General features: G+C 41.3%; 1 protein-coding gene across 2 annotated transcripts; it reads right to left on the bottom strand.

The window, feature by feature from the left end:
- Positions 1–282: 282 nt before the first annotated feature.
- On the bottom strand, positions 283–26,778 carry trmt11 (tRNA methyltransferase 11). Of its 2 annotated transcripts, none has more exons than XM_086038287.1 (13): positions 26,709–26,778; positions 24,424–24,489; positions 19,661–19,734; positions 19,431–19,512; positions 19,253–19,345; positions 15,059–15,193; positions 14,460–14,616; positions 14,201–14,281; positions 13,881–14,045; positions 13,604–13,676; positions 13,388–13,522; positions 3,858–3,978; positions 283–1,088 (listed from the first exon to the last, which is right to left on the bottom strand). In XM_086038287.1, exons 3-13 carry the CDS (start codon positions 19,681–19,683, stop codon positions 876–878), a joined length of 1,278 nt encoding a protein of 425 aa, XP_085894413.1. In that variant the 5' UTR covers positions 19,684–19,734; positions 24,424–24,489; positions 26,709–26,778; the 3' UTR covers positions 283–875. The 2 variants fall into 2 exon arrangements, with proteins under 2 accessions (XP_085894413.1, XP_085894412.1); XM_086038286.1 differs by lacking the exon at positions 26,709–26,778 and adding an exon at positions 26,303–26,449.

Raw genomic sequence — 26,778 nt, 5'->3', positions numbered from 1 at the left:
ATGAAACATTATAAAATATGTTTACGTTTTCTTTGTGTTTATTTATTTCCTATTCAAGACATTGTAATAGAACGTCATTCTTCAATGTTAAATAATGCTTATATAAACAATATAACACATATCGTTAAAATATGCTCTTTTTTTTCACAATTTCAGCTGGTGGTGTGCCGTGGGATTTTTTTCAATGAAATAAATGTGCCTTGACTCAAAAAAGTTGGAAAAACACCAGTTTAGATTTTACACCGATAGGGTCACTCAACAGAGGCAATAGACTATTGGGAATTTGTTATATGCTTATATATTTTATTAGAAAATAAATAGTAAAAACACAGTTTAAAGTTACATGTTTGTTACCTCCACAAATAGCTACACCAACTTGCCAAAACATTACAGTATATCAGTACACCTGCACAATCCATTGATCTACAACAACTGTAAAAAATAAATTCATACAAATACAGGAAAACCTCAATTTATGAATGAGTTCCGTTCCAATACTGGCGTGTTCCAACTACTGGGGTAATTTGCTTATTTTAATAAGACATGTATTTAATGTATTTTATCTCAAGTTGAACAGGTGCAAAACTAGTGCAGCCACAGTGTTCACGTTCCTCATAGTGATCCGAGCAACTCTCAGGGAGTTTGTGTGTTTGCTCAGACACTTGAAAAAACAGAGGGAACACCGACTGTAATGCTGTAAATGTATTCATTTAACAATATGTTTATTTCTATGGTCAAACTGGTAAAGCACATATTGGTATGATATTCACATTATATACCTTTCTGATAGCGTCAATCAAAACAAAACATCATAGCTTTGTAAAGGCAAACTCTTTTCTTTTACAGCTCTTCTTTTGGATATTTTACAGGTGAACTTAATGAATTGGCTGGTGTTTGTCGTTGTTTTCTTTTGGAGCCTGCCAACAGTCATTATCTGAGCCTTGAATGATTGAGTCTCCATTGACAACAGATCTGCTCTCTTTGCTAAGCCTCTTGCTGAGTCCACTGAAGTACTTCTCTCTGAACGTGTTGTGTCCCTGGTAGGCGCTGAAGCGAGGGTTTGAAAGATGAGCCTGACTGTCCAGTTCCTTTGGAAAGACAGACAAAGGTTACAGGTGATATGCCTGACTCCAGAAAGAAGTGTCCATACAACTATTTTCTATACTGCTTATCAACATTAGGGTCGCAGGTGAGCTGGAGCCTATCCCAGCTGAATTTGAGCAGGCAGGGGACATCCTAGAATGGACACCAGTTAATTGCAGGGACGAAGCAAACTCGCTAACCAACTAACTAAATATATATATCAGGGCTGTCAAATGATTAAAAATTTTAATCGAGTTAATCACAAAAAATAATTGATCGTTATTAATCGCAATTCGAACCATCATTTTTCTGTGAATTGTTGTTGGACTGGAAAGATAAAAGACACAAGACGGATATATACATTCGACATGCTGTTCATATGCAACGTATTTTTTGATTACAACAACAAATCCTCATGAGATGAAAATTACAATTTTTAAATTAAAGATATTAATATTCTTTCTGTAGTAGACAGGATTTTTATTCACTACAAAAACAAAAACGCGAAAGGGCCTCAGAACAGAGACAGAAATATTTCAAATGTGTGCAAATGTGTGTGTGTGTGTGGGGGGGTGCGAGTGTGTGTGTGTAATGCACACATTTATATGTGGCCCTTGTAATATTCTCAGAGTTAATTTTTTCCGAGTGGTGCCTCAGGTGCACACGAATGTGATTGGCTCATTATGTTATGCTGTGCTATGCTGTAGGTGGTATCAGCACGTCGTGTGTTCCTCCTTTAAACTGACTTTATGAACACAAAACAAGACAGCCCTCTTCTCTACTCCTCTTCAGTCGTTGAGGCAAACCAATTTATTCACATTTCTGAGATTTAAAGCTGCCCTCTTCTTTTGAAATGCTTCTTGATACCCCCGCGGGCGACACGCGTCCGCTCTGCTGCTCACTGTGCACTTCTGAGTGGGATTATGCATCGGTGGTCATTCTGCGCAAGCGTTTAATGCGTCAAATATTTTGATGCGATCAATTACAAAATGTAATTTTATAGTAATGTAATTACTATATATATATATATATATATATATATATATATATATATATATATATATATATATATATATATTAGGGATGGGACGAGACAAAAATCCCACGACACTAGATGTCTCACGAGATTGAGTCCGCGAGAACGAGACGAGATGAGGTTTTTGCTAAATTTTGAATATAAAACAAATACCTAATGTAATTTTTTCAGTTTTCAAAGTGTTTTTTATCGAACAGACAGCAAGAAAATTAATCATCTAGCTCTAAAGTGCAAATGCAAACTGGAGTCACTTTCGTTACATGCTCTCAAATATTGCTGCAATAACAGCTAAAGCTAAGATCTTTCCTCTTACTGAACACTTTGACAAAATCCAACTGTGCTCGTGGGGCAGTAACTCAATTGTATATAGTGTTTTATGTTAATTTATTGGCTTTATTTATTTATATATATTTTTATATTTTATATATTTGTTAATATTTATTGATCTATTTATTAATAGATGTATCACTGCCTCTTATTGTTTTTTTTATTTATTGTATTGTTTTTAAAGGGCTTTGTTACAGCTCTAGCTGTTATGAAATGCGCTATATAAATAAGATTGTATTGTATTGTAGAGTTCAACTTGTTTCTCAGTCGATCTTCAACAAGAGGAATGTCACTGCGTCTGTGTCAAGATTTCTGCAACTCGTCGTAGTTTTGGGCTCCTCAGAACTGCAGATACGGCACCCCGCTGCTCTTGATTGCGAGCCATCATGTCCAAAGAGTTGTTCTAGCGCGTGATTACGTCCATAATTAGTTTGTGCGCGGGCAGCTCGAGCTGTCTTTATTTAGACGTCAAAAGTGCTGCTGCTGTTGAGCATCGGTGGCATTCTAGTCCACTCGCGAGGTGGCATTCTAATCTCGCGAGATCTCGTAGCACGAGATCTCGTCCCATCCCTAATATATATATATATATATATATATATATATAGATAGATAGATAGATAGATAGATAGATAGATAGATAGATAGATAGATAGATAGATAGATAGATAGATAGATAGATATAGCATGTTTGATTGCGGAAGAGTGGAAGGAGGCTTTCTTATGAAGATAAAACACTTGAGCAAGAATAGATGTGTTTGTATCATGGCAGTACTTGGTGAAAGGGATAACAGAGAGAGAGGGTTTGTTGTGTGATCAAGTCATTTCTTTTTCCAGTAGGAAAGAAATAAGATGAGCACTGCCAGATGGTGAAACTTCAATCTATGGCTTCCATTTCACTTGCACATATACTGTATGTACATGACATGTACTCATGTGGTTACATAATAAAGAACATTTTGATGCAAACCAAATTAAGGGGAGGGTAGGCAGTTAAGACATATGCTCTCATTTCACACGAATTATGTCATATCTTTGTTGCTGTGCATGCTGACACATACTGTAGTAAACGCACAAGTTGTTACTGTGCACTGTCACTTATAATTAGAAAACCACAAAACATAATTTAAGAGCAGCACACTCTTAAAAGTCCTAAGTTTAATTGGGATCTCAATTCAATTCTATTATGAGGTAAACTCCTGTCACATCAAGAAACAAGATTTTTGAAACCCTTCACATTTTCTCAACTGAAAAATAATTCACATAAGCACATTGAAGGAGGTAGGCCTACACAAGAGATGTGTGAAAATTCATTTGCATACATCCTCAAACTCTTGTGTGCTTCAACAAAGACATGATGTATGACTGAGTAACCTATAGATTGATTTCAACCTCACAAAACACACACACACACCTCGGGTTCTTTGACTTTCTCCATGGTGATTAGGCGACGAGACGTGTGGCTTGATAACATTTGTTCACAGTTGCTAATGAGCCGCAGACATGGATGGAGAGGAACTATCTCCTCATGGTATCTGCAAACATGCAAAAATATTCATATTAGTCTCCAATTAGTCATCCAAGGGGAAGCCTACAGGCCATAAAATTGTAATTAATAAAAATAATTATAATTGGAATATAGAGCACAGAAACAATAACTTAATTTCGATTCATCAAATAACCAGTCACATTCAAATTCAATTAATGGCTTTAATTTTAGACCAACTTTGACATAAGGTTCAAATGTGTGTTTCACATTTGTCGCAAAAGTCCAATTAACACGGTAGCAAATGCTGGTTAGATTTGCTAATGACTATTTGTTTGCCCCGTTGCTATGACGACATGTAGTTCCATACAGCCAGCCAATATTTAGCTGTCACAGTAACTTGGTGTGATGCAGGCAGCATACAATTGTTCCCTGTCAATCAAATGACACACAGAAGAACTATGGGGTCTTTGGTAAGGGCCATTTCATACAAAATACAGCTGAATTTCATGTTATTTTGGTATTTTTCCATCAATTTTCTATACAGCGTCCGTGTGTACTCATTAGGGTCACAGATGGTCCTGATCCCAGATGACCTTTGTCAAGAGGTGGGCTACACATAACTGGTTACACATACAGCACAGTACAGTCACACCCCCATTCACAATACCACTCACACCGAAGGACAATTTAGAGCTGAGATTTGAAACTTGACTGTGAGGCAGACTACAAACCACTAGTGTGCTCCCTAGTGTGTGTTGAAAGCAACCCACGACTCCAAATTATTTTTCCTTCCTTTAATTAGGCAGTATGTATCAACATTGAAAATGCAAATATCAATGGCATGATTAGCATCTGATACCCCGAAATAAGGTTGAAGCCAATTAACCCATTAAGGCCAGGAGTACTATCCACGTGTCTACCACAAAAGCCGGGAGCGCTATTGCGTGTTTCTACCTTCACAGCTGGGAGAGCGTATATGTCATTTTCTTTTTTTAATCCAATTCTCTGTCTCCAAGACAATTACATACATCTGAATATACACGTGACGGTGTCGTGACTACTCGGAGGATGTCGGTAATGGCCGCAGTAATGGCGGACACCGGCGAAGTGAAAAAGACGGTACACTCGTGAAGTTTGAACCAGTCGAACGTGATATATGGTTAATATATGTTTGTAGACAATGACAATATCGATGTAACAGATTAGAGACTGGTATTTACAACTCGATTTTTTTTTAATTAAAAATTGTGCTTCTCTTGCACTGATAAAAGTTATTTTTACACCTTCGATTGAAAATAGTGGCGATTAATAAACTCGGGCCAGTTTGAAAGCCACGTCGAAGCTTTCAATTTCTTTTGGAATTGTGTTTCTATCTGCTACAGAGGCTGAGATATTTTCTTTACATAACAGTGGGTACGGAAAGTATTCAGACCCCTTGAAATTTATCACTGTGTTATTGCAGCCATTTGCCAAAATCCCAAAAGTTAATTTCATTTCTCAGTGACGTACACTCAGCACCGCATATTGAAAGAAAAAAAAACCCAAAATCTTTTTATTAAAAAAGAAAACTGAAATATCATATGGTCATAATTATTCAGACCCTGTGCTCAGTATTGAGTAGAAGTACACTTTTGAGCTTGTTCAGCCATGAGTCTTCTTGGGAATGATGCAACACGTTTTTCACACCTGGATTTGGGGATCCTCTGCCATTCTTCCTTGCAGATCCTCCCCAGTTCTGTCAGGTTGGATAGTGAAGAGTGGTGGACAGCCATTTTCAGGTCTCTTCAGGGATGCTCAATCGGGTTTAGGTCAAGGCTCTCGCTGGGCCAGTCAAGAAAGGTCACAGAGTTGTTCTGAAGAGACTCCTTTGTTATTTTAGCTGTGTGCTTGGGGTTATTGTCCTGTTGAAAGGTGAACCTTTGGCCCAGTCTGAGGTCCTGAGCACTCTGGAAGAGGTTTTCCTCCAGGATCTCTCTGTACTTGGCCGCATTCATCTTTCCTTCAATTGCAACCAGTCCCTGAAAAACACCTATACAACATGATACTCCCACCACCATGTTTCACTGTAGGGATTGTATTGGGCAGGTGATGAGCAGTGCCAGGTTTTTTCCACACATCCTGCTTAGAATTAATACCAAAAAGTTCAGTCTGAGTCTCATCAGACCATCCATCCATCCATCCATTATCTCCCGCTTATCCGAAGTCGGGTCGCGGAGGCAGCAGCTTCAGCAGGGAAGCCCAGACTTCCCTCTCCCCAGCAACATTCTCCAGCTCTTCCGGAAGGATCCCAAGGCGTTCCCAGGCAAGCCGGGAGACATAGTCTCTCCAGCGTGTTCTGGGTCGTCCTCGGGGTCTCCTACCGGTGGGACATGCCCGGAACACCTCACCAGGGAGGCGTCCAGGAGGCATCCTAATCAGATGCCCGAGCCACCTCAACTGGCTCCTCTCGACGCGGAGGAGCAGCGGCTCGACTCTGAGTCCCTCCCGGATGGCCGAACTTCTCACCCTATCTCTAAGGGAGAGCCCAGACACCCTGCGAAGGAAACCCATTTCGGCCGCTTGTATCCGAGATCTTGTTCTTTCGGTCATGACCCACAGCTCATGACCATAGGTGAGAGTAGGAACGTAGATCGACCGGTAAATTGAGAGCTTCGCCTTTCGGCTAAGCTCCTTCTTCACCACGACAGACCGATACAGGGTCCGCATCACAGCAGACGCTGCACCGATCCGCCTGTCAATCTCCCGTTCCATCTTACCCTCACTCGTGAACAAGACCCCAAGATACTTGAACTCCTCCACTTGGGGCAGAATCTCATCCCCGACCTGGAGAGGGCACGCCACCCTTTTCCGACTGAGGACCATGGTCTCAGATTTGGAGGTGCTGATCTTCATTCCGACCGTTTCACACTCGGCTGCGAACCGCTCCAGCGAGAGTTGGAGATCGCGGCTTGAAGAAGCCAACAGTACTACATCATCTGCAAAAAGCAGAGATGCAATACTGAGGCCACCAAACCGGACCCCCTCGACACCTCGGCTGCGCCTAGAAATTCTGTCCATAAAGGTTATGAACAGAATCGGTGACAAAGGGCAGCCTTGGCGGAGTCCAACCCCCACAGGAAACGAATCCGACTTACTGCCGGCAATTCGGACCAAACTCTGGCATCGGTGGTACAGGGACCGGACAGCCCTTATCAGGGGGCTCGGTACCCCGTACTCCCGAAGCACCCCCCACAGAACTCCCCGAGGGACACGGTCGAACGCCTTCTCCAAGTCCACAAGACACATGTAGACCGGTTGGGCAAACTCCCATGCACCCTCGAGGACCCTGCTGAGGGTGTAGAGCTGGTCCACTGTTCCACGGCCAGGACGAAAACCACATTGCTCCTCCTGAATCCGGGATTCGACCTTCCGACGGACCCTCCTCTCCAGCACCCCTGAATAGACCTTGCCGGGGAGGCTGAGGAGTGTGATCCCTCTGTAATTGGAGCACACCCTCCGGTCCCCCTTCTTAAAAAGGGGGACCACCACCCCGGTCTGCCAATCCAGAGGCACTGTCCCCGATGTCCACGCGATGTTGAAGAGACGTGTCAACCATGACAGCCCCTCAACATCCAGAGCCTTTATGAACTCCGGGCGGATCTCATCCACCCCCGGGGCTTTGCCACCGAGGAGCTTTTTGACTACCTCGGTGACTTCAACCCCAGAGATAGGAGAGCCCACCTCAGAGTCTCCAGGCTCTGCTTCCTCAGTGGAAGGCGTGTCGGTGGAATTGAGGAGGTCTTCGAAGTACTCTCCCCACCGACCCACAATGTCCCGAGTTGAGGTCAGCAGCACCCCATCTCCACTATAAACAGTGTTAATGGTGCACTGCTTCCCCCTCCTGAGACGCCGGATGGCGGACCAGAATTTCCTCGAAGCCGTCCGGAAGTCATTTTCCATGGCCTCCCCGAACTCCTCCCACACCCGGGTTTTTGCCTCAGCAACCGCCAGAGCCGCATTCCGCTTGGCCAGCCGGTACCCGTCAGCTGCCTCCGGGGTCCCGCAGGCCAAAAAGGCCCGATAGGACTCCTTCTTCAGCTGGACAGCATCCCTTACCGCTGGTGTCCACCAGCGGGTTCGGGGATTGCCGCCACGACAGGCACCGACCACCTTGCGGCCGCAGCTCCGATCGGCCGCCTCAACAATGGAGGCACGAAACATGGTCCACTCGGACTCGATGTCCCCCGCCTCCCCCGGGACGTGGGAAAAGTTCTGCCGGAGGTGGGAGTTGAAACTCCTTCTGACAGGGGATTCTGCCAGACGTTCCCAGCAAACCCTCACAATACGTTTGGGTCTGCCAGGTCGGACCGGCATCTTCCCCCACCATCAGAGCCAACTCACCACCAGATGGTGATCAGTTGACAGCTCCGCCCCTCTCTTCACCCGAGTGTCCAAAACATGCGGCCGCAAGTCCGATGATACGACTACAAAGTCGATCATCGAACTGCGGCCTAGGGTATCCTGGTGCCAAGTGCACATATGGACACCCTTATGCTTGAACATGGTGTTCGTTATGGACAATCCGTGATGAGCACAGAAGTCCAGTAACCGAACACCGCTCGGGTTCAGATCGGGGGGGCCGTTCCTCCCAATCACACCTCTCCAGGTCTCACTGTCATTGCCCACGTGAGCATTGAAGTCCCCCAGCAGAACGATGGAGTCCCCAGGTGGAGCGCCCTCCAGCACACCCTCCAAGGACTCCAAAAAGGGTGGGTACTCTGCGCTGCCGTTTGGTGCATAAGCACAAACAACAGTCAGGACCCGTCCCCCCACCCTCAGGCGGAGGGAGGCTACCCTCTCGTCCACCGGGGTAAACCCCAATGTACAGGCGCCAAGCCGGGGGGCAATAAGTATGCCCACACCTGCTCGGCGCCTCTCACCCTGGGCAACTCCAGAGTGGAAGAGTGTCCAACCCCTCTCGAGAGGACTGGGACCAGAACCCAAGCTGTGCGTGGAGGTGAGCCCGACTATATCTAATCGGAACCTCTCAGCCTCACACACCAGCTCAGGCTCCTTCCCTGCCAGAGAGGTGACATTCCATGTCCCAAGAGCTAGTTTTTGCTGCCGGGGATCGGACCGCCAAGGTCCCCGTCTTCCGCCGCCGCCCAGCTCACACGGCACCCGACCCCTTTGGCCCCTCCCACCAGTGGTGAGCCCATGGGAAGGGGGACCCACGTATCCTTTTCGGGCTGAGCCCGGCCGGGCCCCATGGGTGCAGGCCCGGCCACCAGGCGCTCGCCGTCGAGCCCCACCTCCAGGCCTGGCTCCAGAAGGGGGCCCCGGTGACCCGCGTCCGGGCGAGGGAAAACGTGGTCCGTTAATTTTTCTCATCATAAGGGGTCATTTTGAGCCGTGCTTAGTCTGGTCCCTCACCTAGGACCTGTTTGCCATGGGTGACCCTACCAGGGGCATAAAGCCCCAGACAATGTAGCTCCTAGGATCATTGGGGCGCGCAAACCCCTCCACCACGATAAGGTGACGGCTCACGGGGGGCTCATCAGACCAGAGAATCCTATTTCTCATAGTCTGGGAGTCCTTCATGTGTTTTTTGGCAAACTATGCAGGCTTTCATGTGTCTTGCACTGAGGAGAGGCTTCCATTTGGGCCAGTCTGCCATAAATCCCTGACTGGTGTAGGACTGCAGTGATAGTTGACTTTGTGTATATTTCTCCCATCTCCCTAATGCATTTCTGGAGCTCAGCCAGTGATCTTTGGGTTCTTCTTCACCTCTCTCACCAAGGCTCTTCTCTCACAATTGCTTGTTTTGCTGAATGGCCTGGTCTAGGAAGAGTTGTGGTCACCCCAAACTTCTTCCATTTGAGGATTATGGAGGCCACTGTGCTCTTAGGAACCTTGAGTGCTGCAGAAATTATTTTGTAACCTTGGCCAGATCTGTGCCTTGCCACAATTCTCAATCACTTTGGATGGTTCCTTTGACCACATGATTGTCATTTACTCTGACATGTACTGTGAGCTGTCAGGTCTTATATAGACCAATCAGTTTAATCAAACACATTTGGACTCCAATAAAGGTGCAGAACCATCTGAAGGAGGATCAGAAGAAATGGACGGCATATGAGTTAAATAAGAAGGTCGCTGCAAGGGGTCTGAATACTTATGACCATAGGATATTTCAGTTTTTCTTTTTTCATAAATTTGCTAAAATGTCTACATTTCAGTGTTTTTTTTATGTCAAGATGGGGTGCTGGGTGTACATTAATGAGAAATAAAAGTAACCTTTTTGATTTTGGCAAATGGCAACAATGACATAGAAAGTGAAGAATTTCAACTGGTCTGAATACTTTCCGTACTGACTCTATCTATTACTTTGTAGGTGTTAAATTTCCAGGAAAACTTCAAGCTTTCAATAGGATGATTCCAAAGACGACCATAGGTTTTAGAGAGATGTTTAGCCAGGTGCTTTAGGCCTTAATGGGTTAAAGGGGAAGTCAACAAAAAAATTTCTTTACAAGAAAATGTTTTATGCAGCCCCACTAATCTAAACAAGGCATTCTGATTAATATGAGTTAAGCAATAAAATACATCTGTTTTAAGAGAACTCAGGCGGCGGCCATTTTGCCACTTTCTGTCGACTGAAAATGACATCACTGTACCTCAGGGCTCAGGTAACAACCAATCACGGCTCACCTGTTTTCTGAAGCTGAGTCATGATTGATCATTACATGACCCCCTGAGCAACTGTGATGTCACTTTCAGCCGACAGCCAGTGGAAAAATGGCCGCCCCCTGAGATGGATAAAAACGGGTGGATTTTGCTGCTTAACTCCTATTCCACAAATGTAAAATTAATCAGAATGTTGTGTTTAGATTAGTTATGGTGCATAGAACATTTTTGAGTTAACTTCCCTTTCAACCCATTAAGGACGGGAGCGTATAACCGCGTTTCTACCACTAGAGCCGGGAGCGCTGTTGCGTCTTTCAACCCTTAAAGCCGGGAGAGCGTAAACGTCAATAGACATGTGACGGTGTCGAGAGTCGTTGGAGGATATCCGGAATTCTTTCGAGTAGTAATGGCGGACGCCTTCGATCGCAGGATCTCTGAAATGAATAATGGCAGTGATATAGACAACGCGATTGTGGACTTTGAACCAACAGAACCAGTCAAACGTGATATATGGTTAAGATATATGTCTGTAGATAATGACAATATCGATGTCTTTGTAACAGAAAAGAGGATGGTAATTACCACTCTTTTTTTTTAAATTAAACGTAGTGCTTCTCTTGCACTGACATTTTATTTTCACCTCTTCGATTGAAACAATAAAGTTGAATTAACTCGAGTCTGTGTGAAAGCCACATGTCTAAGCTCTCAAATTCTTTTGGAATTATGTTTCTGTCTGCTAGGGGCTGAGATATTAATTATTTTGTAGGTGTTGAAGACGACCTTAGGTTTTGGGGAACTGTTGAGCCAGGCACTTTAGGCCTTAATGGGTTAAGTATTAAAATAATGATATACCCTGAATGCTGCTATATTGGACATTTTTGACCAGTTCGCGTAATCACTGTAATGCCTTTCTTTCTGTAACAAGCTGCTGTTCATTTTGACATGTCTGCTACAACATGTCCACATAAATCTAGGTGAGGATCTATCACAGTTTTCGTACATTATGTCACCATAATGGACCCGTTACACTTCGTTGTACAGCACATGGGTTGACTGCCTACGATGGCCAGTCACTTCTGCACTAAATGACATTTTTTCCCCTTTCTTTCTTTCTTTCTCGAAGGAAGAATAAGAAACCTGGAGATGGTTAGAAGTGTCATCTAAATTACGGCAATACTAACGGGTCAAAAATCTCCAATATGGCACAATGAGTACAATGTATGCCAATATTTTGATCATCTTAAACCATTTTTCAGGGAATCAGATTCGACTGATATTTGCATTTTTGTAATGTTCATACACACTGCCTAATAGAATAAAGGAAAATGAATTTGGAGTTGTGTGTTGCTTTTAGGTAAATATTTCACTTCCATTACTCATTGATCACATTGAGCTCATCTCTTCGGCGACATTGTGAGGATGTGATGACAGGATTTTATGACACCTGTTAATCTCATAAACATGCACTCACACAAACATGTGCACACGTATGAGCATGTGCAAGAGCACAGAGAAGGCAGACAGACGCATAAGATCTCCATTGTTCCAATCATCCAGCCACGGCTGCAGATATGTACACAAATTGGGGGGTTAACAGAAACCTGATAGCTGCCATGTAGAGCTTCAGATTAGGCCCAAGAGACAGACCGCATTTGGGCTTCCACACATATGAAAGCACACAGGGGTCAGCCTGCACACCACGCAGACAGACAGTTGACATACATCTGACGTGCCTGGCTTCACTCGTTTATTTTGGCAGTGCTCTGACAGACATGGAGTTCAAGCACTAGTAGATGAGTAGGAAAGACAAATGTGTGAACATTAGGGCACACGTGTAAGCATGTGCTTGTAGAGGGGCCACCCACATCCATGTAAACTCTGTGTGAATGCAACCGCAAATCTAATAGCAGGAACAAAAGTACGCTTCAAAGGTTACTAACATTTGTGGATTTGCTGACAAACTTGCAGGAAAACCCGAATGATGCGGAATTAGCTCATCCCCATCTCCCTGCAGGGTGTTATTTTACAAATGTCCGTCGTGGCTGCTGCTGTTTGTTGTGGTTTTTACCATTAGCAGTTCACACCTGCATATGAAGGCAGTACTACGTCTGCACATAACTTTCAACAACAAACACCTTTGTTTCATGTGATACAGTACATCCTAAAGTTGTCAAGGGTAAAAGAGAGCTTACTGTTGTCAGCTGTGGTTTACTGGGACACACCTGTATGCTGCTTACTGCAAATATTGTGAACACAGGTGAGTATGCACTTGCAGGGCAATGTTTCCTCTAAGTGGGAATGGAATAATGCTTGAGGGTGTTTTGCAAGGCAATGGGAAAATGTGCTGAAAAATCCTTTGTGGTTCTGGTCAACAGCAAAAACTGAGGCAGATGTTCAAACTGCTGTAACATAGCAGAATTTCCCAAAAGGTGTCTCAGGTGGTCTGTAGGCTTTACTACTGTATATACAAAAGTAGAATATAACCCTTATAGTGTTCGATGCTGTTTTTTGGTGCAAAGATGCCCCCTTTTGGTAGATAATTGCATTACCTCACAAGACCACAAGACCCAAGTAAATAATCAGGAAAGATGAATGAGTGAAATGCAAGAGTTCCATGGAATAAACAGGAACGCATTTTATTTAACATTTTTCACTGCATGTGGGGTTGAAGATTCCTCTCAGTCTCTGAGATATTACTGGTCCAATATGGTTCAATATTATACTAAATGGTTAAAATCACTTAATATTGAAGTGCTCCATCTATCAGTGATAGCATACATATGTTTACTCACTCTGGCCTATAAACAGGCAGCCAGTAGACCAGCCTCCCTCGCATGACCAGGCGATGTGCAGAGAAGTTGAGCATGTCAGCTAATATTTCACTCAGGTGGTAGGACTGGGACACAGCCACGTGTGACTCGGCATAGCTGGAATGAACAAAACATTAAGCATTTCCCTGTAATTGTTTCTCATTACCGTTTTGGTGGTCGACTATCAAATAAACTTACACGCCATCCACAGATTTTGTAGTCTCTTTCTGGGAGCCTGTTCTCCTTGTGGACTCGCGTATACCATATGGAGCTGACCACATGAGACAAACAACCAAGTGACACAAAGATTTTTCGAAACGGTAGTTGTATAAAATTGCAAAATACATTCACAATATTAAACTGAGTTAAATTAATACATTTCTACCCATTTCAACTACTGTAAAATAAGCTGGAATGTGTAGCTCCAAATGACAAATTATGAAAAATTACACAGATGCTATGATGACAAACATACGATCGGTAATGATGGCATCAAAGAGAGCGGTCTCCCTCCACACAGGCTTGGATGCATCAGACACCATCACATCCACGTACATCTTCTCTGTTCCGTACTGTCGCAAGTTGGCTCGGATGTTCTCATCTGGTCCTCGCCACTTCTGATCTTTGCGGCTGGACCTTCCTGGAAAAGAAAAAAAAGAAGAAAATGACGCTTGGTGATACAGTTAAATGAGATCCCAAATACAGACTTTGTGTGTTTTGACCTATTAGAAAATCTCCACATTTCAATTAACGTACAGAAGGAATAAAACTATGATTATAGAGGAAAAAAGATACCTTTGCCATGGATAGTGTTGTAATCAATATCTGATCCACACACATAGGCTCCAAAGTGAGAACAAGCAACCAACAGGCTTCCTTTAACAAATCAAAAGAGCACCATTTCATTCTAAACTCTGAAATCAAAATATTTGAATGATTTTGAATTTTTTTTAAATCATAATGTTATTTTGTCACATTAATTGATCATATTTTTTTTCTATGAAGGTATGAGTCTGCATGTGCATGAGAGAAATACAGAATCTAACTAACTCACCAGTTCCGACAAAGGGGTCAAAGACAAGATCATGCTCTTTGACCTTGGCATGGTTGGCCATGATGAAGGAGAGGCCTGCGTCCATACTGGTGTTTCCAATGAAGTGTCTGTTCTTCACACTGTGAGAACGAATCAATTCACGCTGACCATCTGCTATCTGTCAGGAGGTTAATCACAGGTGATAGGGCAAAAAGATGAAAATCATTTTTGCACATTTTAAAGATATGATTCAATTGGCTTATGTGCCCTTACTGGTGTCAATCAATTTTGCTCCTAGACTTCACCTGCTAGAGTGTAGTGTAATGCATTTTCAAACCACTGTGGTGAACAAGTTTTGATAAATGGTATCATTCTATATAAGAAAAAGATAGCAAGCTAACATCTAGTTTGTAATATAGCATTGTGTATCATTGAAAAAAACACTTTGAGGGAAATTATTAACACAGGTCCACATTTGTCATAGCAATGACATAGATGCTCTTTTCCATGTGAAAAATGTGTATCATCAGCATAATTTTGAAACTCTTATTTAAATGAATGCTCTGGATTCTTGTTAAAATATAGATGTCATTTACAGTCCAAGCGCTCTAGTTTCTCACCCATCGGCCAAAATAAATGTAATATGGATGCTGAGGAATGTTGTTTGGGTCAGTGCCATAATCTTCCAGCAAGCAGAAGACATGTTGAGGGCTCTTTAGACTTACAAGACCCTCAAATGGAAGATAATCCATTGCCTGTAGAGAGAATACACAATACATTCACTTTAACTTGAGGTACACTGACACTTCTAATGATTTCAAATGATGTGCGTCAAAAATGATCTTAAAAAGAAAAAAATAATACTTTTTTAGTTCAGCTGAATGTCACAGCACCTAATTATCAGAGACTGTCTGTCTCGCTGAGTATTATCTGTGTATAGTTGGTGCGGAAAGTATTCAGACCCCTTGAAATTTTTCACTTTCTGTGTCGTTGCCGCCATTTGCCAAAATAAAAAAAGTTCATTTTATTTCTCATTAATGTAAACTCAGCACCCCATCTTGACAGAAAAAAACTGAAATGTATACATTTTTGCATAAGGAAAACTGAAATGTCATGTCATTCCGGCTGTAGGCGCAAGGTGATAAACGGACCGCAATTTTTTGGTAAAATGCCCAGCTCTAGTTTTATGTATTGTCTATCTATTTAAAGTACTTGTCAATCGATTGTACTTATTTATTCCACCCAAAAATTATTATGTTTGTCCGTACAATGCTGCCTCGACCAATAAGATAAGCGGATTCTGTATCGTCATACTTGTGTATGAATGTACTGTCAGCTCATTGGTCACAGAGCAGAGGATGTCCTAGGCTAGGACCGTTACCGTAAGTTGTTACCTAAAGGGAACTGTTGTTCATTAATTCCATCGATATTTTACAGACTATTTTGGACTCGCACAACATTACGGGACAAAGTGCATCCCTTTACAACTCAATACGGGACGATTCCGTTTTTCAGGGGACGGTTGGCAACCCTACTTAGTTCCTTGTGTTCCTTTGTCTGTCTGTCTTATTAGGTTATTGAGTCCGCATGTGCTTGTCATCCCAGTCCCTGGTGTTAGCCAATCAGCTCCCTCCAACCCTTTGTGTCTTGTCCAGGTGTTCCTCGTTGTCTCATCAAATTGTCTGTATTCAGGCCCCGTTCACACGGAAATGCATTTCATTTTATCCGCTGTATTACTGTTTTGGCATTTCATCCACACATAGGTGTTTAGAGACTGAAACCGATAACTTTCATAACCGGTCCTCGAGTGGATAGATCTCTCAATGCTGCCCCATGCGTTTCCGTGTGCACGGCACATACGTGTACTTCCCTGAAATTACAGAGGGGGAAAAAAGGGGTGGGGTTTGCATGTTCTCCCCATGCCTGCGTGGGTTTTCTCGGGTACTCCGGTTTCCTCTCACGTTCCAAAAACATGCATGGTATGTTAGTTCAACACTCTAAATTGCCCCTAGGTGTGATTGTGTGTATGTTTGTCTCAGTGTGACCTGTGATTGGCTGGCAACCAGTCCAGGGTGTACCCCGCTTACTGCCCGTTGACAGCTGGGATACGCTCCAGCAATCCCGCGACCCTTGTGAGGATAAGCAGTATAGAGAATGGATGGGTGGGTGGAAACACCATCACTGACAGCTAAGGCTGGGCGATATGACTGAAAAGTATATCACGATATAAGTGTTTCATATTGGTTGATATCGATATATATGTAGATTTTTTTTCTTTTTTTAAACTATTGAAAATAATGACCCGAAGAAAAATACATTTAGGTTATTTTATTTTAACATAATACTTAACCTTTAATAAGAGGTCAATGTAACTATGAAAGAGTGAAATAAACTGGTCGATATAAAGATTAAATAAACTCAGTTTTAAAGATTTTTATTTTTTTTTGTCTGTTTTTTAACACTTTTAACTATAACTAGAATCAATGACCTAGAGAAAAATGAATTTAGTTTTTTTTTTTTTTACATAATACTTAACCTTTAACCTTCAACATAACTATGAAAGAGTGAAATAAACTGGTGAATATTAAGATTAAATAAACTGTTTTAAACAATGTGCTTAGAAGGGCTGAGAAAGGTTTGAAAAACTGTCACAATCAAAGTATTTCATATCAGTCAATATTGATAACTATTGATTTTGTTTTAAACCTTGTCTTTAAATAACAGTTAAATGTTTTTTGTACATCGTTATGTAATGTAATGTGCAGTTTGTCCTCCATCAGTGCATTGTAAATGCTTATTTGCATTAGGTCTAGGTCAACCCCAAAGCAGTTGTTGACACATATTTTAGCCTTCATTCAATGTTCATCCAATGTAAGTGAACGAATACTCTCTTGCAGTGCATACATCAACGTTGACCAACCGTCTTAGGACTACTTTATCTTTTTAGCGGACTCATTATTGCCATAGTCCATTCATATTTTACTTGCTTGATTTTACCTTGAGTGCGATGCCGGTGTCGGATAAGGCTAACTATTGCTAGCATGTCAAAGACAAGAACTCCTCTACTTGTACACCATGGCTCCATCCACAGGTTTTTAATAGGGTTATCACGCATAATATAATTTAATTGTAAGACTTGTACTGAGTCGAGGTGTCATTTATTTGAGCAAAGTTGCGGCGCTCGCTCGCTGGACGCGAGCACAGCGCACGGCCGCCGGACCCGCAAGTATAGCGCACGGCCGGCGGGCCCGCAAGCATGCTCCGTTGAGTTAACAGCTTCTTCTTGTTGGTTTAAACGCTTTGTCCTCGTTGGTTTAAAAGCTGCTTCTTCTTTAGTTTAAACGCTTCTTCTTCATGTTTGGAGGCGGAAGCGCGCTGCCTACATCATGCACCATGCTGCGATCGGGTTTGTTTTTCTTTTCTTTTTTTTTTCCATCAACGTTTTATCGAAGGCATTTTCTATTGCTATCGATCACGTGTCAATCGCGATAAATATCGATATCGAATTATTGGCCCAGCCCTACTGACAGCAACAATGGCGGATAACTAGGGGGTCAAACGAAACCGAAACTTCGAAGCTTGTATCCACCTTCATGAATCGTTGCTTCAAAATAGTGCCTCGGGGCTTGTATAGTTCTGCTAATATCACGTGTGACAAGCGTCGTACGTGACAGCTCGAGTTGTGTCTATATTGATCATGAATGTTCAGGTGAATGCTCGCATTTCTTGAAGCGCTTCCCTGTTTATGGGATTACTTTAGGGAACGAAGCTGGCTAAATCTCAGTGTGAACATGGGCTTAGTTCCCTGCTTTCTTTCACTCCTGGTCAGTTTGTTGTCGATTGTCATTGGTCCGTTGTCAAGTCCTAGTCCTAGTGTTTCTTTAGTTTCTTTTGATCCTTGTTGTTTTGGTGTGATTCCAGTGCATTGTTTGCCTTTTCGTTTTCTTTTAATTAAATACTTTACATTGCACTTGATTTTTGCCTCCTGCCTCCCTGCATTTGGATCCTCCTCTACGCATCTTACGACAACGTATCATGTCATAATATGAACACACAGCACTGCCACTACATTGGCACAGGAAGGAGTCACAGGTGCCTCTCTCGTGCATGGCGAAGCCGGGGAGCGAGATTGCTCGCCTCCGATTGTGAACATGCATCTTGGACGAACATATTTTTATAGTTAGTTAGAGATGACATCAGTGAGGTAGCAGGTGCAAAATCACGTTCATGTAGCCAAAATCAATCGAAAATTAAATTGAATAATTTCTCCAGAACTGTTAACAGAACCGTTAAGGGTGGAGTTTATCGATACTGCAGTCTTTTAAAAATTCAGCCCCGGTTTAGTACAGGGGCTCGGCTCGGCCCATCCTTAGTCTTGGGTAACATGTCACTTTGAATGACTTAATCAATTGATACATGCCATCATTATTCATGATAATTGGACTAATATTCAATTGTTTAGCCAATTAGGCAAATACTTGAATCTTGCAATTGCTTTAAATGGTTAGAATGCATGAACTAAGAACAATTGGCCAATTAATTGGTCAGGCCCTAGAAATTTGTATTGTAGGACCAGACGGGCTACCATTAGCGGATTTCAGGTGCCCCGACAGTCACATGGTGGCTACGGGCCATCAGGCCACTGTTAACATCGAATCCTGTGTATGCAGTATTTTTTTTTATTTTGTATTTGAACGTATTAGATTGTCCTAGCATTTGACAGAACAAAGTGTGGGGTTGGGTTAATTGATGCACAAGTTGATAGAAATGCAATTTTTTTCATTCAAATTTACATTCTTATTTCAAACACTTACGTCAATTCGCTTAATTCTCTCTGTGAAATCCAGAGTTTTGTTGAAGGTGTAAACATTTATTCTGTATGTTGAGTCTTTATGCAAGAATGGCAACTGCAAAGGTAAAGCAGAAAATTCATGCTTTAGTAGCACCATAAAGTTTGTTTAACACTACACAGCAAAACTTTGTATCACTAACCGTCTTTTCTGCGGGGTAGTTCAGTAAGGATGTTCTGAGCTCACTGTGGCTTCGTCCGTGGCCCCATAGCTCAAACGCAGACCTTGATGTAAGTTTAGTAATAACAATAACAAAATATCAGTGCGCAGAATACCCCATAAAAAAATAAACCTCATAAATGGCAAAAAGTAAACATTGTTATAGGTGCAATATGTACAGACAAATATTGATACAAGCATAAAAATTCTTACTTTGCACAAACAGATCGGGCCATGATGCAGCAGACATCGTCCTCTGTCAAATCCTCCAGACACCAGAAAGGACCCTTGGAGAGAGTTAAGGTACTGTTAACTTCATATTTATTTTATGATGCAGTATTTTCCTGTTTTGTATAATTCATATTATAAAGTACATAATCACGATTGTCACGATACGAGAATTTCAACTTCGATACAGACACCCAGTTCAGTATCGATACTCGATACCATTTCGATACCACATGGAACAAATTAAAGCACAGGCTTTTTTTTTTTACTGTAAAACTTTTTTACCGCCAAAAACTTAAATTATCATTAATACAATAGTTTTTAAGAGGTAGTGCAAAAAAAAATCGTACAACTTCAGTATCTAACATCGACAGCCCTCTTTACAGTCAATGCCTGGAACAATGACACATTTTAAGTTGTCTGAGCCTGCAAAACAAAGGAAGAAGTAGTGCAAAGAACAAAACACACACAAAAAAAAATTATTAATCAGTAAATTGTCTGAACTAGTGGAAAGAGATAAACAAACTGTGCAACACCAATGGCACATCATTTTCAAGTTGTTTGAGGTTGTGAAAAAGAATAACACCCACTACTCACAGTAACATAAATTGACAACAAAATCTGTAAGTTGTCTGAGTATCTAGACCCACATGTTTATCTATTAAGGCAAACCAACAAGTCACAGATAATAATAATAGTAATAATAAAAAATAAAATAAAATAAATTAAAATACTTTCAGTTATTGGCTATCCAGAACAGTAGCAGGTAGGGTTGGGCATCGTTTGAATTTGGACGATTCCGGTTCTGATGTTTTGATTCGATTCTGGTTTGTAACGATTCGCAATTTTGATTCTTGTCAAAAAAAATAGAATTAGTTATTTTTGGACAAATCACATGAACTTCTCTGTTCTTCAATTTCATGAACTTTTTACTATTTGTGAACTTTACCATGGATTACTCAAAGGGCTGTTTTTAACCAGTATTTATTTTAATACATTTTTTTTTTTTTGCATTATCTAGTATTATTTTTCACAAGAGTTTTATTTTTGAGAAGTTCAAGACAATACAATATTGCAGCTGTGACTGAAAACATGCTACTGAACACTTAATTGGCTAACCTTGTCTTGCTTCAGAAAGAAAATATATATGACAAACACAACCCTGCATTTTATGGGCAAGCAAGGAAGTCTATCTAATCCAAGCAGTCTATGTAAACATATGATGCATATGTATGCACAGTGTATGTACAGTGTTTCTGTATATGCTACAGCTGCATATGCTATAAAATAAATATTTGCTGGATATGTGCATTTGCGTTTTGAACTTGTTGGTTCAATGTTGCCATTAGACGTACTTAGCCGATTCTGACTTTGGCTTGCCGTTGATGTTATCATGGCTCTATTCATCCAATACCATACAAAGGTGTGTTATTGTGGCAAATGCGAAAACTGGAGTTATTTCTGCCAACTCCTGGCAATCATGTCTTGCTCCATCCTCAGGAAGTAGTAACAATGTGGCTGGGTTTAACATCTGCAGGTTTATTATTATTATCATTATTGTTATTGAAATTTTTAAGATGGACAGCAAAGTCATGTCTTGTTATCCAAAGGTTTAAGTGTTGTACCTGTATTTTAGAAGGAGAGTGACGCTCCACAAATTTCCAATCTTTGCATGCGAGGTTTTGTTTAGGATCACTTTTATCACTGATTTTACTGTTAGCTTTCCCCATTCTTTTGATGTAGTCAGTTTTATGACACCTACGGTGTCCTACACTGACTTTTACCTTAAAACAGGGTGACAATCAACACAGTTTGTGGCAATCCTCAAGCGGCGGAGGATTCTTGCCTATTGCGTCCACACACAGTTGTCACTTACAATCCTGTTTATACCACTAACACAGTTTACACAGTCACACTTTTAGCAGCATTTTATCACGGAAATGAGTACATACAGGGAACCGTTGCCCTAACAGTTTTATAGACTCACTTTGTCTTGCCACGATAGGGACTTGTATTCTCAAGGCTTACACAGTTTTAAAGACTAACTCTGTTTTACAGTTTTATAGACTTAATCTGTTTTACAGTTTTAAAGACTAACTCTCAGCGAAATCAGATGGAACACTCTGAACCTGTTTTGTCTATGCGTGTGTGTGTGCGTGCGTGCGTGCGTGTGTGTGAGCCTTTTTCATACATATGTGGAAGCAAAGCACACCAAGCAAGTTGGGCCTATATGGACACTTGTTCGAGTTTTCTCCCAGGTAAACCCAACAACCTGCCTTTTGGATCCAATTCCCACATTTCTTTTTAAGACATTTTATGGATTTTTTGAAGAACAAATTTTAAATATAGTCAATTGCTCTCTTCAGACAGGCGTCTTCCCCGCTGCCTTTAAAACGGCGGTGGTGAAGCCCCTTCTGAAGAAGAGCGGTTCTGACCCGAGCGTTTTTAATAACTACAGACCCGTATCCAACTTACCGTTTTTAAGTAAGATTTTAGAAAAACTGGTTTTCATCCAGTTGATTCATTTTTTAAATACAAATAATATTTTGGAGAAATATCAATCTGGTTTTAGGATGAACCACAGTACGGTGACTGCTCTTTTAAGGATCTTAAATGATATTAGGTGCACTGCAGACGTGAGAAAACTCACAGTCTTGGTGCTACTGGATCTAAGCGCTGCTTTTGATACAGTAGATCACCAAATTTTATTAAATAGACTTAAAAATCTAGTGGGCATCTCTGGTACTGTTTTTGACTGGTTTTATTCCTATCTCACAGACCGATATTTCTTTGTAAGTATGGATACTTGTTCCTCTAAAACTCATGAAATTAAATGTGGGGTTCCTCAAGGTTCGATTTTAGGCCCCTTACTTTTTAATCTTTATATGCTTCCCCTCGGGGATGTCATCAGGGGACACGGCATCAGCTTTCACAGCTATGCTGATGACACGCAGCTGTATATTGCCGTGTCTCCTGATGACACAGGACCCATTGATACCCTTTTAAATTGCATTTTAGATATCAAGTCATGGATGGCAGATAATTTCCTACAGCTCAATGAGGACAAGACTGAGGTTTTAGTTATCGGTCCCGAAGGTCAGAGAGAGAAGCTTTTACCAAAACTACACATTTTTAATCCCTCACACTGTGTGAAGAACCTTGGCGTCATTTTTGACTCTGAGCTCAGTTTTATTCCTCATATTAAAAATGTAACCAAGATTGGTTTTTATCACCTTAAGAATATCGCCAGAGTCCGCCCGTTTCTCTCTCAGGCTAACACGGAAGTGCTGATGCATGCCTTTATTTCCTGTCGTTTAGATTACTGTAATGCCCTGCTCTCTGGCCTCCCGAAAAAGAGCATTTCACCACTGCAACTACTGCAGAATTCAGCCGCTCGGGTGCTGACGAGAACCAGAGGGCGGGAGCACATTACGCCAGTTTTGAAATTGCTGCATTGGCTCCCTGTGTGTTTCAGGATCGATTTTAAAGTACTTTTATTAGTTTATAAATGTGTTAATGGTCTTGGGCCATCTTATTTATCTGATTTGCTTTTATCATACCAGCCCTCGCGGATCCTGAGGTCCTCTGGCGCCGGCCTTTTATTTATTCCAAGGGTGAGGACCAAAATGCATGGCGAGGCTGCATTCAGCCATTTTGGTCCTCACCTTTGGAATAGCCTGCCAGAGGATGTCAGGTCTGCAGAGACTGTTGATATTTTTAAGAGGAAGCTCAAGACACACCTTTTTAGTTTGGCTTTCAACAACTTTTAAATAATTTATCTTTTCTTTTGATTGAAGATAATTCTATGTTTTGCTTTGAATGTTTTAAAGCACTTTGAGTTGCATTTTTATGTATGAAAAGTGCTATATAAATAAAATGTGATTGATTGATTGATATGGAAAAAGCTAAAGCTAAACCCACAAGCTAATAAAGCTAACAAGCCTAATCATGAAAAATCTAACACATGAATCATGTCATACATTATTATTTTTTACATTCCCCCCTGTTTTTATATAATATAAAGCTAAACCTACAAAGCTAACAAGCCTAATCGTGAAAAATCTAACACATGAATCATCCATCCATCCATTATCTATACCGCTTCTCCTCACAAGGGTCGCGGGCGTACTGGAGCCTATCCCAGCTGTCTTCGGGCAGTAGGCGGGAGACACCCTGAATTGGTTGCCAGCCAATCGCAGGGAACTAACACATGAATCATTATATACATTATTATTCTTAATAATGAGTGTTCCAGCTGCTTTCGCTACCCTTTCGCTTAGAGCTGGAACACCTTTGTAATCAGGGACTCCTAAGAAAATAAAAGGGAGGAGGCGCAGGAGCCGGGCAGAGGGTTTTAGGAACTGTAATCGTACACTTCCCTGCGCTCTCCTTGCAAGTAAAAAGACAATATTGTGTTGAGTGTCTTCTCTCCTCATTGTGTGCATTGTTTACTAATGCCTCACTTGGTGTGAACCTGACACAGACAATGTTTTTTTTTTTCGCAAGTACATTTTGAACATTTTCAAATCGCCCATTCTTCTTTGATGTCATCTTCAGTTGACAGAAGTGGCAAAATGGCCGCCCACTGAGCAAGCTAAAAACAGGTGGATTTCTCATATTCCACAAACGCAATACCAGTATTAATCAGAATGCTGTATTTAGATTAGTGAGTCTGCATAGAACATAAACATATTCTGGGAAAAAAATGTTTGGGTTGACTTCTCCTTTAATACAAACCCCGTTGTTACCTTTTCTTTGAAGTTCTCCCCAGGATTAAAACATTTTCCTCTGAGAGCCAGCAGAGCCTTGATTTCCTGGAGACATGAACACATGAGTAATTATTTTACATACGGCAAGCCTTTTCGAAGTATTGTTGCACCAGTCAGGTGGGGATTGGGTAATATGGACATTCTGGCGAATTCCTGATGGGCCGAACTGCAATATACACCAGAGATAGGCAACTTGACTTATTGGTTTTTTTTTTTTTGGTTTTTTTTTCTGGGAATTTCTTTCTACCCGTTTCCCCTGGGGAACTTATATTAAATGTTTATCAGCGTTTTTCTAATAATTTGGGGTGTTTGCAATTTTATTTCATTTGTTGTTGAGAATTAATCAAAGAGCCCTTCAGAGTGCAGCCGGCGGCCAACCAGTTGCTCATCCCTGATAAACACTGTTTGGACCACTATTCCAGCTTGCTTTGTAGTTTCTTCTGGCCAGCAGTTCCATTTAGAAAACAGTAAATACAGTACATTCACAACACTTGAGTCTGACTCTCATCTCATTGTTGTTCAAAAGCATTACTGTGGCTCAAGAGAATGGCCATTATGTTATATATCGCAGTGTTTCTCAACCTACATATTTCATATCGGAAAAAATCTCACGGGCACACCACTTAATACAACGATTCACAAAAAGTCGCCATACAGGGTCATTATGAACCTTCCGTCATCTAGTGTAAGAACATTTCATTGTTTTGCCTGTTATTATACGTGGTTGGCATAAATAAACAAAACCGTTTTTGTAATTAGAAATGACATATTTCTGGTCAAAATAATTTACATTGGGTAGGCACGCTTGATGATCTCTCGCTGCACACTACTGTGCCACGGAACAGTGGTTTTTTTTGTTTTTTTTACTGTGTTTTATTGTTACCAAGTCACAATAATTTCATATCAAAAGCAGCAAAAATGCACACAAGTGTTAAAGTTGTAACGACAACAAAGCATGATGGGAAAGCCTACAACGTTTGCCGCTGATGCCGTAGTTAGCACGTCAGCTAAGTAGTGTGGATAGGTTTCAAAATCAGAGCATTACCAGGAAGTGCAGTGGTACCTGTTTTAATCTTGCTATTTTAGCGTTTTGTAAATGTGCCTTGTAAGTGTAAAATGTCTTATTATCCCATGTTGTGTATACTTCCCTGTTTTTTTTCTTTTTGCCCATTTAAACTATTTATGTTGTCATACTTGTTCAAATAAACACTGGTCGTTATCTTTTACGCACATTCAATTGTAAATTAGATTTTTTATCAAATGCAAAATGAATATCGTTGGAGGGAAATTCAAGCTATTTTATATTGATACAGTAATAAGTGTAAAATTGTGTCCCTTCACTAAAACGTGTACTAAAGGGATCCGATATAAGCCCTGAAACTCCAGGGCTGAAAATGAGTCCCTCTCTGGCCCATCTGGCATCAGTAGTGAGAAACAAATGATTAGTGACACTGAAGCAGATCGATATTATGAAGAGGGGGGGAAGATATTGTTGTCTATCCTGCTTCATGAGGATACAATTATTGTTACTTTTGTTAAAATAAATGCAAATATCATTCAGATAAACTAATGCGTATACTTTCATACAGCATGCCCTAACGCAACGAAATCATAAGTTAGTAAATCACATCATTCTGGTTAATAAGCTTTTTTTTTTCCATGTGATCGCACAGCCGCCGATTATGAAAGCCCTTTTTGGCTGAATTCCGCCGTTTTCTAAATGCTTCGGAATGTATTAGCGGCCAGCTAACACACGACAGTCGGATATAGTCTATAGCGCCACTAATTTCTGTAAATGTATTTACTGTCCCTCATGAAAACAGCAGGGTGGAGCCGATATAAATGTATCCACATTTACCGGTAACCTGAAGTCCAAGTTATCTTGAGCAAGATGTATTAAATATTGAAGGCATGCACGTCTACCGGGGGCTGCCATGTTTGTCGTTCAATCAAAATACGCCCGGCTCGAAACAAATATGAAGTGAAAAGTGACCTATTGAGTGGAAGAACCTGACCCATTGAGTGAAATAACCTAAGTTTCTTTTCATTATTAAGTGTGTTTAAAATGCCATACGTGATTATATAACTACGTATAGTACTAATAGGACAACAACAAGCCGTATTGGCTGCGTATTGTATTCATACAGGTGTATGGAGTTATATGTAATAACAGATATACGTGTAATTTTGAATGCCCAACTCCACCCCGAACCCGGTAATGTAATTGTTAACGTGTTACTAATAACCAAAGTAACTTAACATGCCTTTTCTTTTCTTGCGTGTCAAGACCAACCAGTTCATCCTAGGTCGTAATCTGCTTTACCTCAACAGGGC

Source organism: Filicampus tigris, chromosome 8, assembly GCF_054856515.1.
Source record: "Filicampus tigris isolate MCC_2025a chromosome 8, RoL_Ftig_1.0, whole genome shotgun sequence".
Taxonomy (NCBI): Eukaryota; Metazoa; Chordata; class Actinopteri; order Syngnathiformes; family Syngnathidae; genus Filicampus; species Filicampus tigris.
The sequence above is the reverse complement of the archived record's forward strand: the minus strand, read 5'-3'. Positions and strand labels throughout refer to the sequence as shown.

Coding starts and splice junctions, on each gene's coding strand:
- trmt11 (XM_086038286.1), bottom strand. CDS start 26,380: ATGGCAGCCCCCGGTAGACGTGCATGCCTTCAATATTTAATACATCTT. Junction 19,346..19,430: donor ACTACCCCGCAGAAAAGACG/GTTAGTGATACA, acceptor TTACCTTTGCAG/TTGCCATTCTTGCATAAAGA. Junction 15,194..19,252: donor AGAGAATTAAGCGAATTGAC/GTAAGTGTTTGA, acceptor TTCTCTCTACAG/GCAATGGATTATCTTCCATT.